Consider the following 20,685-nt stretch of genomic DNA (forward strand, 5'->3'; position numbering starts at 1 on the left):
TCTTATGTAATGCACCATTTGAAAAAAGTGGATTATAAATGTTTTAAATAAATACATTTATATTTTGACTTGCGTGCTGCGTCTTTCCCTTTCTCCGTTGAGTATGTCACTCTCACGGCGCCCAAAGTTCTTGTGCACAGGTGAAGATTTGTTTAACCATCAGTTAAGAGAGCCAGTGTGGTGTAGTGGTTAAGAGTGGTGGACTCGTAATATGGTGAACCGGGTTCGCTTCCCCGCTCCTCCACATGCAGCTGCTGGGTGACCTTGGGCTAGTCACACTTCTCTGAAGTCTCTCAGCCCCACTCACCTCACAGAGTGTTTGTTGTGGGGGAGGAAGGGAAAGGAGATTGTGAGCCACTTTGAGACTCCTTCGGGTAGTGATAAAGCAGGATATCAAATCCAAACTCTTCTTCTTAAGCAGCCTAGCAGACACACTCACTGACAAAGACAGACAGGAGTGAGGCATTTTGCTCCAAAGAATCTGCTTGGTTTTCCACTCTCCCCCATGAATCTTGACCTCAGGAGCTGTGGGTCAGGAGTTCCTAAGTGGGTACCAATGGAAGGCCACCAATCCCCCATATTTCTGACAAGCCACACTGACTATGAGGCCATGATGGTTAATAGCCTAGTCCTAAAACTTATTGCGCCAGCAAATGTGCGTTTAGCTCAGAGTGTGGCAACAGTGATGTTATTGCACGTCTACACCCCTGCACACACTGGAGTTGACAATCGGTTTTGCTCCCGCATCAGCTGATGAGAGAAAATCAACAAGTGTATACTTCTACCATTATCCTTATTTGGAAGTTTTCCAGGTGAAATGTAAGGAAAGCAAATAGAATGCAAGTGCCTTAAGCAGATTAATGCTATCTGTGAGGATGATAAACGTGGGCTGGTCTCAGACCCCTTAAGTGGCCCAATTTACCTGGGACATCGCGGATTGGCAGAAGCCACGGGGCTTCTGTTCCCAATCCCAAATGTCCTAATTTTGCTCCCCTGAGGTGGTTGCGCCAGAGCGAAGGACTCAAAGACGGTGGCAGGGAGGGGGCGAGGAAGGGGTAGGGGGCAGCGGGGTGGTGGGGATTCCCCGAATTGCCCTCCCAAAATGTTGGGGGGTATGCAAGATGACTATAACAGAAGTGACTTTACAGCATTGCAGTGAAGGTGGACTCATTGCACACCACAAATAACTTTACAAGTTGCCGTCTTGGGTGCCTCAGCTGTCTGTCTGTGAGATGTTTATAACAGAGGCTACTTTATAGCATCGTTATGAAGGTAGACACATCATATGCTGTAAATAACTTTCTAAATTGACAACCCCCCCCCACTGTCTAGTTACTAGCAACTGCTTTCAATGTAGCTATTAGAGGAAAACTCTATTGTCTCTAAAGGTAAGTAGCAAGTGCCCAAAGAACAAAGAAGCAGCTGAAAAACCGACTCCTGACCCGCAGTTGGCATTGAATTTGCATTTACTCCAATTTCAGTGTCATGCTGTTGACTTTCTAGAGAAGTCGCCAATCCCCGTTCTTCCCTGTCTACCGCATCCTCTCATTGGCTATGATTAAAGTAATTAAAGAAATAAAATAGATTGCAACCTACCAGAGAATAAGATTGGCTCCTTCGCTGTACTATGCAGGGTGAGAAGTCCCGATTAGAGGAATATTCATAAGGTAGGAGATAAATAACAAAACTTTCCGTTCTTTTGAAGGAGGGCTTTTTACAAAAAATGTTTCGGATTCAACTGTCACTGTCAGTAGAGTTTGATTCATGAAACCAATCACCTATGAAACAAGGGCGAAGACTTTTTCCTGGAGCAGAGTTCAAGATGGAGGTTCTGAGAGCAAAAGAGAAAGAACTAGAGCAAGCAAACATTTTCTTAAGGTTTTTCTTTATAGACAACTTCGGAAACCATGAACTATCCAATTTTATTAGAGAGTAATAATACTACTACTAATACATATTAAAGCTGAGTTGGGGGGGAAAGAAGAATACTGAACTTAAATTAAGTGTAACTAAATATATTTGGATATTTTGGCAAAAAAATGTTTATATGGAAGGGGCTTCTATGAAATACAGGGTCTTCAAGGCAGCTGATTAGATAGTTTCTTACATCAAATGGTACCCAGATACAATGAACTTGGAACACAGGAAGATGCCTAATGCCATGTCAGAGTGTTGGTTCGCCTAGGCCAGTGTAGTTTACACTGACTGGCAGCAGCCCTCCAGGGCCTGCTGAGGTATCCCTGTATCAAGAAAATATTACAAAGACACTGTAAGGACACTGCCTTATATTGAGGCAGAATATTGGTCCATCCAGCTCAGCCTGCATTGACTGGCAGCAGCTCTGCAGGAATCTTCAAATAGGAATCTTCCCTGGTCCCACTTGGATATAACAAGGTGAAGGCAGTGATGGAAAAAGAAGAAAGGGGGGATAGTAGGCAGCCAGGGTAAGTTTGCTCAGTAGGACTTATGGTGCAATCCTAACCATAGCTACTCAGGGGTAAATCCGAAATGAATTACAGTGGTACCTCGGGTTACATACGCTTCAGGTTACAGATGCTTCAGGATACAGACTCCGCTAACCCAGAAATAGTGCCTCCGGTTAAGAACTTTGCTTCAGGATGAAAACAGAAATCGTGCTCCGGCGGCACGGCGGCAGCGGGAGGCCCCATTAGCTAAAGTGGTGCTTCAGGTTAAGAACAGTTTCAGGTTAAAAACGGACCTCTGGAACGAATTAAGTACTTAACCCGAGGTACCACTGTAAATGGGTTTTACTCCCGGGTAAGTGGGGTTAGGATTGCAGTCTTAGTGGTACAAATAAACTGCAAGTACCTTAAGCTCCATTTATTAAATTGGACTTAACGTGTGATGATGAAGTCTACAATCCTGCTATACCTCCAATTTCAATATGCAGCTTTATTCACATATACAGAAGTTTTGTAAAAACTTGCATTCTGATATATTTCAGGTTAACTTCTTTTAATGGTTGATCGTATGAGTATTCTTTTTTAATGAAAAAGTTTATATTCTAGGTAAACCTCAGAGGTTTATTGATGATTATGTAACAGTATGTAAACCCTATTTTTAAAAAGTAACATAAAAAATAAAGTAAATAAATAATCCCAGCCATGTGCCCCATGGAACAAAGTTATACTTCCAGATAAACATGGAATGGGCACTATTTTTGTTCAAATGCCTCTATCATCTATCTATCTATCTATCTATCTATCTATCTATCTATCTATCTATCATCTATCTTCTATCTATCCCATAGGATATTTGACTATACACCAATATTCCTGGCTGATGAATTAGCCCAATTTAAAAAAGAGATGATTCATGTAAATTCCTTTTCTGGACTGGGAGATGTGGATGCAGACTAGATACGGATGTACACAAATGCATAAGATGAGCCCGGCCAGATCAGATCAAACCCCCATATAATCCATCATTCTGTTCCCACAATGGCCAACCAGATGTCTATAGGAAGTTGACGAGATGGTTAGATGTGCCACTGACATGCACACTTATACAATGGAGCCTCGTTGACACCGCAAAGACTAATGAATAATTTGGAGGTCAATGTTCTATTATAAGGGGAAGAAGACATTAGGTTTGATCTTGATTTAGTCATATTTAGTGAAATCAATGGCACTTAAGTTGGTAATGAGTAACTGAAGTTCTACTGATTTTGATGACTCTATTCTTACATAGTCTAGAGCCAACTCTTGAGTGCAATAGCAAATACTGTAGAATTTCTGGGGGTGTATGTATGTATATGTGTGTGTGTGTGTGTGTGTGTGTGTGTGTGTGTGTGTGTATGTGTATGCCAACAAGTGCAGGGGTTCCCTCTTTGATAACCCTGCGCATGCTGACCATAGCTGTCAACTTTTCCCTTTTCTTGCGAGGAATCTTATTCGGAATAAGGGAATTTCCCTTAAAAAAAGGGAAACATTGACAGCTATGATGCTGACCCGACACTTCCTATGACGAGTGGGAAGATCTGACGGCGGCTTCCAAGTGTGTTTTGCTGAGCATGCTTAGAAATCTCTCCAGGATCAGAAACATTGGCAACACGGAGTTCCCAGGAGGCTTCAAAATATGTTAAGCTGAACACACTTAGAATCCCCCAAGAGATGTTCCTGCACAATGAATGAAAGTAAGAAAGGTCAGGGATGGAGACATTGGGAACAATTCAGATCTATCAATAAGTCAACAAAATACAGGTTGTAGCCAAACAGAAACATATGAACATAAATTATACAGCAGAACCGTACACGAACACTTGACCTATACAATAAATAAAACATAGATAAAAACAGAATCTTAGATTAGAGACTGCATGCAACATTGGGGCTCTGACACATTGGGATTTCCTGTCCAGGCAGGGCATGTTTAGCATATGCGCCGCCAGGGTGCATAGATCCACCCAGCGCCCCCTTTTTTAGGGGGGTGAGCTTAAAGTTGTTGACCTTTTTTAAGGGGGGGGGGACATCACTTACCTGTAACAATCACACAGAGGAAAAAACTGTTTTTGTTTGATGCTACGGAGTAACAGAGCAACAGAGGTGGGCGGGGACTTCCGCTCCATTGCTTTTCACTGCCGCCGATTGAGAGGGACCAGTATGCAGTAGGTAAACACTTGGCAGGCCCCTAAATTCGGCGCCCAGGGGTACTGCACCCCTTGCACCCCCAGGTAAAGACGGCCCTGTGCCCAGGCATAACGCAGAACTTCTGTCACGAGGCAGCTATCTCCAGTGGCAAATTTGGGGAGATATTTAAAAAGCGCCTAATGCTCTTAAAACCCCCCCCAAACAATTGCTTCCTTAATAAAAAGTCTGAAAATTTCTTCTTGTGTAATATTTGAAATACCCCTTGGTAGTGTGTGAGCAAGGGGGGGGGGGAGCAAAAGGTCCTAAAATATTTAGGTTCCAATGCCTAAAAGAGAAGGTTCTCCCTGGTACTTGGGTCAGGGCTGAATTTGCAGATACAGTGGTACCTCGGGTTAAGAACTTAATTCATTCTGGAGGTCTGTTCTTAACCTGAAACTGTTCTTAACCTGAAGCACCACTTTAGCTAATGGGGCCTCCCGCTGCTGCCACGCCGTTGGAGCATGATTTCTGTTCTCATCCTGAAGCAAAGTTATTAACTCGAGGTACTATTTCTGGGTTAGCAGAGTCTGTAACCTGAAGCATATGTAACCTGAAGCGTATGTAACCCGAGGTACCACTGTATTCTATATGTTTCTTGACTGCATTTCTGTGCCGTCCCCATGAAAGAAGCAGCTATTCAGGGGCTTCCAAGCTTTCTCTCTTTTCTTTGATAATCCCGGCATCGCCACTGTTACCACCCTTCTCTTCTGTTTGCGGGGTGTAGCATTTGATAGCCATGGGCCTTTCCAAACTTTCCTCCCTGAGCGTTTAAGGTGATGTTCTGCTTCAGCAAACCTCACAGGCCATTACCTTGCTAATTGTTCGAGTTACGAGAGTTCATACAATGGGACGGATTGTCCTCAGCTGCTTGGAGCAGAACATACCAGGGCTTCTCCTGAAAAGGGAAGTGACCACATAACCTTCTTCCCTCAACCTGTTGCCAACATCGTGAAAAACAGCCTTTTTGTTGTTTGGCTCTTGGCTGACTCTGAAGCTGGGGCTTTGCAGATGCGTGCCTTATTATCAGCTTGTTGGCACAAAGCCCTCTCGCCGCATTGGAGACAAAGTGCTCCATGAAGTAAGCAGGCCGGACTTCTGTGCGCACATGATGACAGCAAATCCCATTTGGACAAGAGCTGAAAGAACCTTCAAGAGAAATAGTCTGGATAATCTTCTCCTGATTTTGTTCTTTTAAACCCCCCTGAATTTGGTTACTTGTACAATTGAGTTAATAAAAAGTACATTTCTACACTTCATATTAACATTTGGTCACATACACTGATTCTGGTAGGAAGGTCCACATGAGGGTAGGCTTGGGAGTAAGTACTCAACCTCAGGATAGTTTTTAATCCCATTTTTCCCAATCCTGAATAATAATAATAATAATAATAATAATAATAATAATAATAATAATAATAATATTACCTACATGGAGAGAGGGAGTTAACTTACATGACAGGCCATGTAAGGGTCAAGTTCACAGAAATTTAGTATGAACACCAGGAATTAAATGACCCACATATTTTTTTTTGCTTTATAAGAAAAAAGGATGTTTACGATACAGGTGACCCAGGGGGTACCAGAAGGTGTAATTAAAGCAAAATAGTTTATGCTACGATTAACAATTTAAAAACTAGCGTGGAGATCGTTTCTCAAAAATTCAAATGAATTTTGTATCATGACAACAAAAAAAGTCCCCCTGCCACATTTCTTGGGCTTGTGAGACCTTATCTACAGGTTCTAGAATCTCAATAACTTTCTTTGCAAACACTGAAGGAAAACAAAATTCAAGATTTTTCGTAACACCAAGCAGCCCTGAATTTTCCAGAGGATCTTATTATTAATTTTCTCCTGTTCTTAAAACAAGCTGTCATTGTTTAAATAGTGGTTGTCATTTTCGGTTATGTCACAAAATTTCAACCCCCCCCCCCAAATCCTTGGGTGTGTGTGAATTACAGCTCACGGGGGGGGGGGGAGATGGACACACATGACACTGCACACAACCCCCCTGCATGGCTTTTGGGGCTGCCTCCTCATAATGTACCATCTTATATTTGAATGGACTGTATGAAACCACATATTGTGCATTGCATGTTTTTGAAATGAAGGTAGCAGCACTCCCTGAAAAAAGTATACAGTGGTACCTCGGGTTACGTACGCTTCAGGTTACAGACTCCGCTAACCCAGAAATATTACGTCAGGTTAAGAACTTTGCTTCAGGATGAGTACAGAAATCGTGCTCTGGTGGCAGCAGGAGGCCCCATTAGCTAAAGTGGTGCTTCAGGTTAAGAACAGTTCCAGGTTAAGAACAGACCTCCAGAATGAATTACCGTATTTTTCGCTCTATAACACGCACCAGACCATAACACGCACGTAGTTTTTAGAGGAGGAAAACAAGAAAAAAAAATATTCTAAACGAAATAGTGGATATATGATTTTTGTGGTTCATGCTGTGGCCACAGACATGTGATCTGACAGTGAGTTGGGAGTAGACCAATGCAAAAATCCTGAGGATCCATGTGGATCCATGCTTTGTAACCACGGAGGAGGGAAGGAAGGGGAACTATGGATCCTCTGCTCACGACTGCAGCAGATCCCCCCCGCCACCCGCAGGCATTCGCTCTGTAACACGCACAGACATTTCCCCTTACTTTCTAGGAGGGAAAAAGTGAGTGTTATGGTGCAAAAAATACGGTAAGTACTTAATCTGAGGTACCACTATATTTTTTTATAGATAGGAAATCTGTGAAACAATGTGCTGAGTTCTTTTTTTAGGCTTCTCACCACCCTCCCTGAACCCAAAATGTCCATAATAAGTAATTTATGTGAAATTTTATGAAAATGGAGAATCAGATATGGTCCAAAGATGACTGCACCTTCCTAATGCACTGAGTAAAAAGTGCCTAATTTTGCTTCCATTTATTCCTTCCTATTAAAACCTTTCAACGTGTGTAATTATGCTTGACTTGATCATCATTATGGAATTATCTCTGATAGGGATTCAGCTGTGCCATCCTCTGAATGAGCTACTCTGAATTTTCTTCGGCTGCTCAGAATGTTCTTGCTCACTCAACCTTATGCACCAGATGTTTTTTTTCAAGTTTTATTAAAGTTGGTATTAGTAATGTCGCAGTGGAGAAAAGTTAATTGAGCTGGATACTGGTCGTGTTCTTTCTGTCCTCTTGTAAAAAGTCTGGAATTCTGAACTGACAGACTTCTAACAAAGGCAACTGTCTTCCTGAAATATTAAAAGAACGTTGGAGTAGTCAATGTTGTATCAGCGGGCGTGTTTTGCTGCAAGAATGGGATCTCATGCTCGATCTTCTTTCGATTTGAAATTTCCACAGCTGCAGACTGGATGTAAAACAGCACAACAAGGTGGTCTGTTGTTGCAAGGGATCCAAAGACCTGAGGAATTCTCAGGTGACAAATTCTGGAGTACCATGGAGAAGGTTGCAGCCTGTGTGTGGACAGTGGAGTGGGATCACACATCTAGGCTCCACCCACCCAGTGGAGGCTGGTTCACTAGGGATACTGCAGCACAACACAAAGTTATCTCTCATTTCCATGTTATTTGCAAACTCCACTCCCCCCCGCCCCGGAAATGAGTGCTAAACATGTGTTATATTTTGCTGTATTTCTGGAAGTGGCTTTTTTTTTTGTCATGCGAAAGCGCAAACGTAATGCAGAAATTAAAAAGTTAGGGAAATGTCAGGAAAATGCAGCCCAAGGCACTAATCTCCTCGCATAGTGAGTTTGCCGTCTCATGTTTTTAAGGCTTTCTCTAAAATCATACCCATGGGCAATTGTCAAAGTTTCCTCACCGGAAAGATGAGTGCTTTTTCTCCAAACACGATTCCCCTCTCCTCCTCCATGTGATACTTCTCCCCCCCCCGGATAATAATAATAATAATAATAATAATAATAATAATAATAATATATTATTATTTATACCCTGCCCATTTGGCTGGGTTTTTCCAGCCACTCTGGGCGGCTCCCAACAGAATATTAAAAACACGATAAACATCAAACATTAAAACTTCCCTAAACAGGGTTGCCTTCAGATGTCCTCTAAAAGTCGGATACAGTAGTTGTTTATTTTCTTGACTTCTGACAGGAGGGTGTTCAACAGAGCGGGTGCCACTACCAAGAAGGCCCCCTGCCTTAAACATATGAATGGAATTCACTGGTTCTTGGTATAAATGAATCAGCCATACAAGATGCAATAGATAGTAGGCATTAAAGGCTTCTTCACACAGTTTTTTAAAAGGAGAATAGCTAAAAATGTAGCTATTTGAATAGGACAAAGAAGTACTTATACCAAACAAGTATAATCAGTGCCTTTTCTTTTTCCTAGAGAAAAAGGTGCCAGAACACACCTTCCTCAGAAGACCCACCCCAAAGAGGATCTTTGAGGCTTGTTGAGGCTGCTCTGCTGAGGCATGGAGAGAGGTTTCTGTGCCTCAGCCGAGCAGCTTAACAAGCCCCCCCCCCCCGCCTATTTAGCTCCTGTGAGCCGGAGCAGCATGGGGGCTTGATCAGCTAAGACATGGTTTCCCCACACACCAGCTATAAGCTGGGAGGTTGACAAGCTTCAGCAAAGCTGAGCTGCACGTCCAGCTTGTGAAGAGATCTTCTCTGGAGACTGTAGAGGATGTTCCCTTTGGGATCTGTAGAGGATGTTCCCTTTGGGATCTGGAGACGATCTCCTCATGAGCCAGAGGCACAGTAGGGCTTTGCTAAGGCTGGTCAGTTGAGTCTGGTGCCCAGTTGAGAGGTGCTGGAACACCATTTTGGAGAGTTCCGGCTGAAAAAAAGCCAGGGAGATGGAATCGACTGTTTCTCCCTGTTGAGCATGCACTGGAGAGCTACTTTATGTTACATTTTGTAGGTGAAAGCTTCACATGCTTCAAGTGTACACCTAAAAATAGAAAGCCTGAGATGCACGCGCATTTCCAAAAATACGTGCCACTTATGAGGAAACCATGATTGGCTTTAGCCACAGCCAATGCCATCACTACAGGGAGGAAAGTGGGGGCCTGCCCCACTCAGGGAAATTCCAGGATCCTTTCCTGAACTCTCAGTTTTCATTAGAAAAACAAGATGCTAGCCCAGTCTTCTCTAAACCAGTGCTCTCCAGATTATATAGTGTGTTCTAGCTGTTCTGAAATTATTGCCCTCCCCCTTAGACTGTCTCAGAAGAAAATGTCTAACTAAACACTAGAGATGGAAGGATCTGTCATTTTCAGTTCCCTCTATTTCTCATTTTCCCAATCTCAAATTAAGCTCACCACATTTCTACATCAACTTTTGTAAACACTGCATTGCAGAATTTGCAGGTGTCTACAGATGGCTGCGTTTCAGTTTCAGTTCAGCTTGATCAATTTGCCTTTAACTGGGATCTGAATTTCTCCCCCTCCCTACGGAAGGCTTTCTGTGTAATTGTGAACTTCATGTGACTTCTGACTATGTGGGGAGCCTATGCACACAAGTGATCCTTTTCAGACTGGCACAGTGATCGGACCCAATGGTGCCTTGCAAGAGAAGTCAGACCAACTCAGGATCCAATAGATGCAAGGCTGGTTCAGTCCCTCATCCTCTCTCCCTCAGTAATACATCGTTCCAGGGCCTTCTGACTATCACAAGTGGGGAATCTCACCATGACACACCTACCTCTCTATTCACCCTTACATTTGGAGGGTGGAAGGGGAAGCTCCTCACAAGGAAAGTAATACTTGCCTCACTCCATTGGCCATGGCCAGGGGAAGGCAGACTCAGATACCAGAGCTGGGCAGAGGGGACACTTGTACTCAATCCAATTCCCTCCAGTCCAGCAGAAGCTGGAGGTTTGGATTGTTCTGCCCATCTTATTTATAGGTCAAAGGGAAAAAAAATATGGACAGCTGGCCAAGCCCTGACCTAAGAGATACAACTGACCACAGAGATTGGGCTGTTTTGATAAAAGGACATAGTTATTATGGAGAACATAATTGGGGCTCTGTAATGAAAATAATGCTGAAACCGGCACCGCTCCTGAAGCCAACAGTCCTGCGTATTTGATAGTTTGTACTCATGCGATTAATTAGTTCTTGGAAGAGTTTTCTTATCTTGTGTAGGAAAGAGCAGGGACTGGGTAACTGAGTGGAGTGTGAAAAAATTTTTTTTTAATGGTCCCCAGGCAGCTGCTTTGGTGTGGGCCAATGTTATTAGAGATAAAGAAAGGCTATGCATAAGGAAGCATATAGGGTAAAGAAATGTTTAATTAGTTGAGATAGACCTACAGTGCTTTAAGAGTCAGGCCTTGCTATCTTTTGGTGCAAGGTGGCGAACCTAGAGGCAACGTTAACTGTGCACTAGCTTGCTATTTCAGCAAAATACAAGGTAGAAGCCCTTGCTATTTCAGCAAAACACATTAGCGTTTGAATATTTGGACTTAGGCTCCAAATATTTGAGAGTGTGTCACCCAAATCCCTCTGGATCCTCCTAGATGTTAAGGTCTATCTTCCTGAAAAATGGGGGTGGCGGTGGCCAAGGAGAGGGCATTATCTGTGATAGCCCCTAAATTGTGGAATTGCCTTCTCGGAAAGGTGGTCCTGGCTTCTTTGATATGCAGCTTTCAGCAGATGCTGAAGACACAAGCCTTTGGCACCTGAGACATGTCTTTCCAGGACCCATCCTACTCCTGCGACTGTAATCTGTTGTAACTGCGTTTAATTCTGAATTGTTGTAAGGCTCCATGGAACCTACTGGTGAAGGGAAGGGAATACACACACACACACACACACACACACACACACACACACACACGTAGAGGTAGAAATAGTAGGAATACTCTGAAGGTGTGACTGTTGCATCAATCTTTTCCAGCAGCTGCAGAAATGTGGAGCATGCACTGGTGGTGTGCTGTCTTGGCAGTGGTAATCACTGTTGCTAAACTGAGCACAGAGGGCAAAAGTACCCCATCGCCCAAGTTCACAAAGATAAAAGTGGCTGGCATGGAAGACGGAGACGGCCTTGGTGCATCTGATGCTTCACCCACTGAAGACAACCATTTCACTGAACCAGCAGAGACAAGCGACTCCACCTTGGAGCTCTCCACTCCAAACTACGCCTTCCGAACAGCCACCACTCTCTTCCCTTTTGAAAACTTCACCCTCGACTCATCCGACTTCTTCTTTAACTGCTGTGATTGCTGTGCTGCCACCCCAGGGGAGAAAGGCGAACCTGGAGAGCGAGGATTGCCAGGTATGGGAAGGCAAATGCACAACTGAGTGATTTATGATGGCCTTTTGTCATTCATATTTCCAGACTGAAATAAGCAGGATGTGTGTGTGTGTGTGTGAGAGAGAGAGAGAGAGAGGGAGGGAGGGAGGGAGGGAGGGAGGGAGGGAGACAAATAGGTGCAAACATTTTAATAATCATGTCAAGTACTGGGGAAGAGAGATGGGGTGCCATGATCAAGGTAAAGCTAGAATATATGAAAATATAGATTTTAAAAAATGCAACACAGGATCTGTTTGTCTCAAGCATCTGGTGGAAGTATACCGCTGCTGAAACAGTTCTTAAATTATTTGGGGGCTGGTGAGTAAAAAAGAGCAGCTTGCTGAAATCCTTAAGCCCTGCTCCTCAATTTTAACCAAGTCACCCCTGTAACTTTCTGGGAGAGCAGTCCAAATCCGCTTTGGGGTGGTGGTTTGGATTGGGAAGAGTTGCCCTTCGTTCCAGCTCTGCTGTCCTCCATTGGCCACCTGCAGGCTGATGCAGGGTCACTGGAGCAGAGTGTCAGCAGCCAGCCAGAAAAAAATCACATGGAATAAGCGAAGTTAACTCTTTATTAGAAGAAGCAAGGTCCGCTCAGGTCTAATGGGTACAGCAACTCTTCTCAGTTGATCTTGCCCCTATGAGGTAGTTGTGGAGACTGAAAGTCCTTGCCTTCCCACAGCTGCCTAAGTCTCCTCCTCTCCCAGGTTTTCCCAAGCAATCTGAGAGGGGAGGAGAGCTTGTCGCAGCAGGAGGGGGAGATACCCTGGCTTCTTCACCAACCTGACTCATCTTTGCCTCTTGGCCTCCTTCCTCTCCTGTTTCTCCTTCTGGACTTCTCTCTGCCAGAGGCTCTTCCCGCTCACTGAACCCTGTTAGCTCTTCAGCTTCCAACACTTCCTCCCTCCAGTCCTCTCCCTCTTCTCCCTCTGAACACTGCCAATCCCTGGGCTCTGAGCCTTCTTTCCCTGGGGGTTCCCTAGCTGGTCCCTTCCACCATTCCTCTGTATCCGGCCAGTCCATACATAGCTACTCCTTTTGCCCACTGTATGTTGGCATTCTGGGGCATGGAGGTGGGTGTTGAGCCAACCTGGGATCTATTGGATCCTGAAACAATCTGGCTGCCATCACATGATGGCAGGAGGCCTGATCCAGGCCTGATCACTGCACCAGCTCCATGCCAGTGCAGTGATCTGCTTGCCCTCCCTTTCACCCTGGCTGCTGTGTGTGGCAGGGCTAAAGATGCAGCAGAGTTAAGTTGTCTCCCTAAAACAGTACCTAAGTAACTAAGGTGACTATCACAAAAGGTCCCTTCTTCAGGCCCCTCTGTAACTTGAGCATTCCTGTATTTAGCTTCCATGGCTAATGACGTATACATCTGTTTAAGGATTTCAAAAGTCTGCTAGTTTGATAACAACAACATCACTGAGTAATCTTCACTCTCATTTAGTGTCTGTGAAACTAGATGCAGTGTAAAGGGGAATATATCAGTGCCTTGTTGGCAAACTTGTGTGGTCATGCAACTTGCTTCCAGGGGGACAGGCCTGCTGCTCTGTTGCAGCAAAAGCAACACAACATCTTGTGAAGCTTTCGAGACCAACAGCAATCTGTCACAACGTAAGTCTCATGGGATATTGAAGTGGTTAGCCCTCAAGATGCTACAAGACTTTTTGTTTTGCTTGCAGCAGATTTTTCAAATGTCCACTCTGTAAATAGGTCTGAAAGGAGAGGCGGGAGAAAAAGGACTTCAGGGTCTACCAGGAAGTCCTGGACTACAAGGTGCAAGAGGATTCAAAGGAGACAAAGGTATGGACACACAAGTGAACTGTTTGAAAAATGAATGGGGATCAGTTTTGCACAGTAATGTCTTTGGAGCGCGAAATGAAGGAAACCGCAACTTCTTTCACATTTTCAGGCTTGAACCTCTTTTTTCAGCTTCTGACCTCCAATAGGGTTAGCATCATCTTGCCCTTCACCCTCAGGTTCCAGACTGGGTTACAACCCTCAATGTTAAGAAAAGTCTAAAACAACTTACAATCACAGACACTGGCGTAGCATTGGGGGGGGGGAGGGGTCCAAAGGGTCAGATGCCTTGGGTGCAAAACTATTGGGGTGCAAAATTTCAGAAGAAAAAAAAATAGCATACCCTCTCCCTCAGCCTGCGCCTCTCTCAAGAGGCAGGGAATACTCTTCATTGCGTACCCTGCTGCTGTTGCTGGCAGTAGCAGCAGTTTCGTGGGCGCCTTGCCCCCAGATCTTTAGATGAGGCTGAGGCAGCCTACTGAGGAGGAGGAGGAGGCGGGTGTGCTTGAGTCAGATGAGGCCAGCCAGCCAAGCAATTAACCAACCAACCAACCAACCAACCAACCAAGGTTGGATGTCCAACTGTCAGGGATTGGACTACCTGTGATTCCTGCATTTCAGGGGGTTGGGCCAGATGACCCTTAGATCAAACTCTACAATTCTATGATTCCAGCAGAATTTATTCTATTTGTCTGACCATCTTTGTATCAGGAAACCTTCTTTCACAGGTCACAATTACCCGACGGACAATTGAATTCATGGAATGTAACCTAAAATGTTTATTCGGACTTACTATATGTTTGTTTGGAACGAGATGTGCCCTCATTTTGAGTGAAAGGCAAGAGATGAAATGTGATGTATAAGTCATTTGACATGTAGGGACATCCCAAAGAACACCAATAACAGAACATTCTATTGTAAAAATGTCACAGGAGATAAAGGAGAACATGGAGCCCAAGGAGCAAATGGAATCCCGGGATTTCCAGGCAAGACAGGAGAACAAGGTATGCCACATTAAATTTGATGAGAGTTAGGGAGATGGGGCTGTTCATAAAGCATAAGAATTTTACACTCTCGTTGAACCCAATCTCTTGAATTGGTCACAAATTGGCACCATATGCCCAGCTGTCACATGTCAATGCTAAGCACAGATTGTATACTGCTTGTAGTGGATCAGTGCCGAGTTCTGGGGTGGGAGGTGGATGAATGAGTGAGGCCTGGTGACAAGGGAAAAGAGGCCTAGAAAATCACAAAACCATGTGAAAAACTGAGCAGATGGGAGATGGAGTAGGAAACGAAGTTACAGGAGTGGAATATATATATATATATATATATATATATATATATATATATATATATATATATATATATATATATATGCTTTCGTAGATTTTCACGGGTACAGGAATGCAGGTTTTGGTGTCTTCGGGTGTCTTCCCGTGTAAGAGTTGGGGTGTCTAGGCGACGTTTCGACGAGGTCTCACTCGTCATCTTCAGGCTGGTGCTTTCGGCTTCTTGTTACTGGAACAGAGCAGGATCTCAGTGTTTGAGTTCCTATAAATACTGTTGAGGGGGTGTGGTGTATAGCCTCCAACGTTCTGGGCAGAGAGGAAGTTCCCAGGTTAGTGTGCCTTTTCTTCTTTTGTTCTTTAATTACTTGAGGGATATTTTGACACCAGAACCAGAGGCACACAGAACGCCATCACCAATCAACCACACCAGACCCAAACCCAGACCCTCTCCACAGATAAATTACAGACTCCATCCAGTAGCCAAACCATAGTGGCACCTCCGGATGCTGCACCCCCCTGCAATCCCTACACAGATCTGGCTGGCACAGGGCACAAAACCACAGCTCGCCCCTATACACGAAGCCAAGCCAGAGCACAACTAAGTGCAGTACAGCCATCTTCTCAGAAAAACTCTTCACAAGCTCAAGAGGTCAAGACACGAAAGCTTTAGCAACTAATCCACACTTAATGACCCACCTAAGTGGTACTCAGAATATCACTCAAGAAATCACTCAAAATATCCCTCAAGTAATTAAAGAACAAAAGAAGAAAAGGCACACTAACCTGGGAACTTCCTCTCTGCCCAGAACGTTGGAGGCTATACACCACACCCCCTCAACAGTATTTATAGGAACTCAAACACTGAGATCCTGCTCTGTTCCAGTAACAAGAAGCCGAAAGCACCAGCCTGAAGATGACGAGTGAGACCTCGTCGAAACGTCGCCTAGACACCCCAACTCTTACACGGGAAGACACCCGAAGACACCAAAACCTGCATATCTATCTATCTATCTATCTATCTATCTATCTATCTATCTATCTATCTATCTCATACTGTTATAGTTTGGTAAAGTTACAGATAGGTAGCCGTGTTGGTCTGCCATAGTCAAAATAAAAGAATTCCTTCCAGTAGCACCTTAAAGACCAACTAAGTTAGTTCTTGGTATGAGCTTTCGTGTGCATGCACACTTCTTCAGATACACTGAAACAGAAGTTGCCAGATCCTTCTATATAGTGAGAAGGTGAGAAGGTGGGGAGGGGTATTACTCAGAAGGGTGGTGGGAATGGGAGATTGGCATTGCTCATCTCAGCTATCTGCCAATCTCCCATTCCCACCACCCTTCTGAGTAATACCCCTCCCCACCTTCTCACTATATAGATCTGGCAACTTCTACAAACTTAGTTGGTCTTTAAGGTGCTACTGGAAGGAATTTTTTTATTTTGACTATAGTTTGATAAAGTATGTTTGTACATGTGTAGAAAGAAATAATCTAATAAGAATGCTGACTGAAAAAATAAAAGAAACATAAAAATAAAGACATGGCAAACAAAGCTTTACATGTGGCCAAAATGGAGGGAGTAGCTCATACTGTAACTGGCTAGAACTTGGAGTGAAGCAGGAAGGAAGCAAAGTCCGAAAGGAAATGATCTTCTTCATCAACAAGCAGCTACTAGAAGAGAAGGACTATTTGAGGAGTAAGAACAGGTTGTCTTTCAGTTTATTGCCCCCCCCCCCCATTCAGGTAGCGAATTGCAAGTGTCGCAGTTTACTCCCAACACATACTAGATCATTTTGCTAGAGAAGCAACCAACAGCTATAATTTGCTATGGCACCTGGTTGGGAATGACATCCTCAAATTGCCATTTCTTGTAGTCCTGTGCTTCTCTTCAAGTTTTTCCCCTTTTCCTTTTAATCATACCAGGCTACACAACTCTTCTAGTCAATACAATTACATCGTCACAAAGTTCCTTCCCCTGTGGAGGGGTTCTTGGATCCCCATGAGACGTTATGACTTCACATCAGGGGCACCAACCATAGGGGGTGAAAGGGGCTTCGGCCCCCTCAATATTTGTGGGCAGGGGGCTGAGCCCCCCCAATATTGAGGGGGTTGCCAAACCCCGGCTGCTAACGGGAGAGTGTTGGTGCACCGGGTGGGGGTGGGACATGTCATGTGACACTGCCCACCAGTGCGTGTATGTGGGGGCAAGTTGGTGCCCCTGCTTCACATGTACAGTTCTATGCCTAATGGACCTTTGCAAAGAATAGTATCCTCTTTTGTGATAGGAGAGGCCAGGGAAACCAGGTAATCACACACCTGTGAAGCCCTGCATCATGTTCTGGGAGATGTGTGAGGTATTTGGAGGGGGCGCTGCGAGCCGACTTCTCCTTGGAACAGCTGAGAACTATAGTGGTCCTCAGATGTTCCCAGACCCAATCTCACCACACGTTCCTCTCCCTCAACAAACTGCTGATAAGTGTTGGAAAGCTGCCATATACTGAGTCAGACGATTGGTCCATCTAGCTCACTATCATCCACAATGAGGGACAGTGGCTCTCCAGGGTGGTAGTAGATAGAGGACATTCCCAGGCCTACCTGGAGACGCCAGGGATTAAATCTGGGACCTCCTACATGCAAATCAGATGCTCTGCCACTGAGCTACAGGCCCTTGCTATTCAAAGAGCGTTCCCATTGGGATTGCTCAGCATTTATTTAGGCTAACCTAAATAACCTGCTGAGCAGGGAGGAGGCCTGCAAGAAATTAGCCTGTGGACTAGGCTGCAATGTCCCTTGTGGTTTACTTGACCCCGTGACCCTATATTTGTGTCTTTACTATTTCTAGGTGAAATGGGATTCAAAGGAGACAAAGGAAACTATGGCCTGCCGGGCGCCAAGGGGCAGAAGGGCAACAAGGGTGAAACGTGTGAGAATGGCACCAAAGGAGAGAAGGGAGATAAAGGGGAGCTGGGCTTGCCAGGGATCGATGGGGAAAATGGGGAGAAGGGAGAAAAGGGGGAGCTTGGGGAAAAGGGCTACTGTGGAGATCCTGGCGATAAGGGTGATCGGGGAGAACGGGGGGAGATTGGGCCCAAAGGAGACAAAGGTGTCAAAGGAGACATGGGGGTCGAAGGGATCCATGGGATGGATGGGCAGAAGGGAGAAAAAGGAGACCAAGGTTTTAGGGGGGACAAAGGTGACCCTGGGCCAATTGGGATAATGGGACCCCCTGGGGTGAAAGGAGCGACTGGCTTCAAAGGAATCAGGGGACCCCCTGGGAAGAAAGGAGCAAAAGGTCCCAAGGGGTCAAAGGGCGAGATCTCAAGCCCCCCCAGATCAGCTTTCAGCGTTGGCCTGTCCAAGCCTTTCCCACCTCCCAACATGCCTATTAAGTTTGACAAGATTCTGTACAATGACCAGGAAGATTACAATCCCTCGACGGGGAAGTTTAATTGCACCATCGCTGGGGCTTATGTCTTCTCCTACCACATGACCATCCGAGGGCGCCCTGCTCGCATCAGCATTGTGTGCCAAAACAGGAAGATGGTCAGGTCTCGGGAGACCTTGTATGGGCAAGAGATAGACCAGGCTTCCTTCCTAACCATTCTGAAATTAAACATAGGGGATCAAGTTTGGCTGGAGGTCACGCGAGACTGGAACGGGGTTTATGTTAGTGCTGAAGATGACAGCATATTTTCTGGTTTCCTCTTATATCCTGATGAAATGCTTGACACCTTACTATAAGTATGGTGTCTGGATTTGAATGCATTACCAAGAATTCCCCCCCTTTCTCTCTTGTTTATTTTAAAGAAGCATATTTTACCATCCATATCATAGTCCGCAATCCATATATTTATAATATTTCTTTAAAAAGGCATGTTTATTAATTGTATTGCACTAAAGCACGTAGAACCTATTTCAGAGTAAATTTTTATTGTTGCATAATAAAATGTAATAAAGGTTTTATTTTTGGCAGTGGTTTGGTTCAGCTAGTTTCCCTGATGTTCTCCAGATGTTTTGGCCTTCAGTTCCCTTAAGCCAGGCAAGTCCAAAGTCTGTTTCAGGGGCCGAATCTGGCCCACTGGTTGATTCACTCTGGCCCCCATGGCAGTATATTTCCTGGTATAAAATCCTAAAAAAAGCTCAGCAACTTCAATCCTAAAGAAAGCTCAACAACTTTGGTTGGCCCTCACGCATGTTCACTTCATCACATCTGGCCTTCTTTGAAAAAAGTTTGGGCACAGCCAACAGTCAGGGATAACAGGAGTTGTGGTCCAACAATATCCAGAAAACACCAGGCTGTGGGAGGTTGTGCTGGATAAAACCTCCAAAAGGAATTCATGTTTTAATTTTTAGCTAATGAAAATTATTCTGTGATCTCAACTTAGTTTCAGATTAATTCAGACATGGTCAAGCTCTGCATTCCTTCTGCAGTCATGACCTTCCTTAGAGTGGGCGTTGCTATTGTAGAATCTGAAAAAGGCTTGCAGGATTTTACCTAAAGGTATCTGCATTGAATAGCTAAAAATATCTTGTGCTCATTTCTTCCAGTCACATTAATCGTTTTAAGAAAGTTTGTTTATCAATCCAATATCATCAACTGCAATGAAAGTTTGATGTAGAAATTGTATCATATAATCAATGTATTAAAATAAGTCTATTCACTCATCAAATTGCTTTTGTACTTAAGTAAATTGCATTCCTTGGAGTGTTCTATAATAAAGTAATATGACTGTTTGATTGCAAGTGTTTCTTCTGCATAATATATAGATGGGAAACAAAATGGGACACAAATTGTGGTAATCAAGTGGTGAGAAAGCACATGAAGAATGCAAATGTGCGAACCAATCCTCCGTATGGGTTGGGAGGCATGAACAGTCATTTTCCTCACAGAAGATGCATTATGGCAAAGTTTGGCAATGGCTAACCAGTGGCATTGGCCGTGTTTACATATAAGACTAAGTGATGGGTTGTCTAGCATAACTGCATCTTGTTTGACTGTCCAAACTTGCAGTGCGATTTGAAGCCATGGTTTGTTGTTGGCCTATGAATCATGGCTTAACTGTGGTTTGTCATTACATCAGAACCCAGCTTCCTGGCTTAACTTTGGCTTGTTTTTGTGCGCCTCCATAATTGCTTGCCAAGAGCAGCTGTCGAGATGTAGCCCTCTCTCTCTCTTCTGCCTGCCACCAGCCAACTCTCCCTGCATCAAATTCTCCACAATAAGCAAAGTATGAAAGCAATGCTTCTGCTGTTTTGCTAACATTTATGCAGCACTGCATGCTGAAAACAGAAGGTAAAGATTACCTCAAGTAGATCATCTGCTCAGTGTAAAAAAAGCAGCTCTTAAAGCAGCTTTTTCCTTCCAAGCCTAGAACCTCTGCTATTGGACTACCAAACAATATTTCTTGAGCCCTTGTATGAAAACCTCCTCCTACTTCTCTTTAGCTTCATAACAACTCCTTAACCCACACTTGTGTCTTTTACTCTGCTATTTACCCTCGCCCTGGCACTGGGAAACAGACTACTGTGTTTGCCTCACAAGGTCTTTCTAAACCACCTCCCAAAATATATCAGATGGAGGCAGCGCTGTTCTTTCTGTTCACAGCGGGGGCTGAGATGACACAGAGGACTGAACGAAAAGGCTCCACCTGTGTTATTAGCCCTCTCTCCAGGAGCATCACG

The 20,685-nt window shown here is 44.3% G+C and overlaps 1 protein-coding gene across 2 annotated transcripts; it reads left to right on the forward strand.

Moving 5' to 3' along the window:
* Positions 1–1,615: 1,615 nt before the first annotated feature.
* OTOL1 (otolin 1) lies at positions 1,616–19,594 on the forward strand. Of its 2 annotated transcripts, none has more exons than XM_083504681.1 (5): positions 1,616–1,667; positions 11,517–11,894; positions 13,626–13,715; positions 14,645–14,716; positions 17,846–19,594. In XM_083504681.1, the coding sequence occupies exons 2-5, from the start codon at positions 11,528–11,530 to the stop codon at positions 18,742–18,744; spliced, it is 1,428 nt and encodes a 475-aa protein (XP_083360807.1). In that variant the 5' UTR covers positions 1,616–1,667; positions 11,517–11,527; the 3' UTR covers positions 18,745–19,594. The 2 variants fall into 2 exon arrangements, with proteins under 2 accessions (XP_083360807.1, XP_083360808.1); XM_083504682.1 differs by having other exon boundaries at positions 1,619–1,667; positions 11,520–11,894.
* The last annotated feature ends 1,091 nt before the right edge of the window (positions 19,595–20,685 follow it).

The sequence above is a fragment of the Podarcis liolepis genome (assembly GCF_965112155.1).
Source record: "Podarcis liolepis genome assembly, chromosome: 5".
Classification (NCBI taxonomy): domain Eukaryota; kingdom Metazoa; phylum Chordata; class Lepidosauria; order Squamata; family Lacertidae; genus Podarcis; species Podarcis liolepis.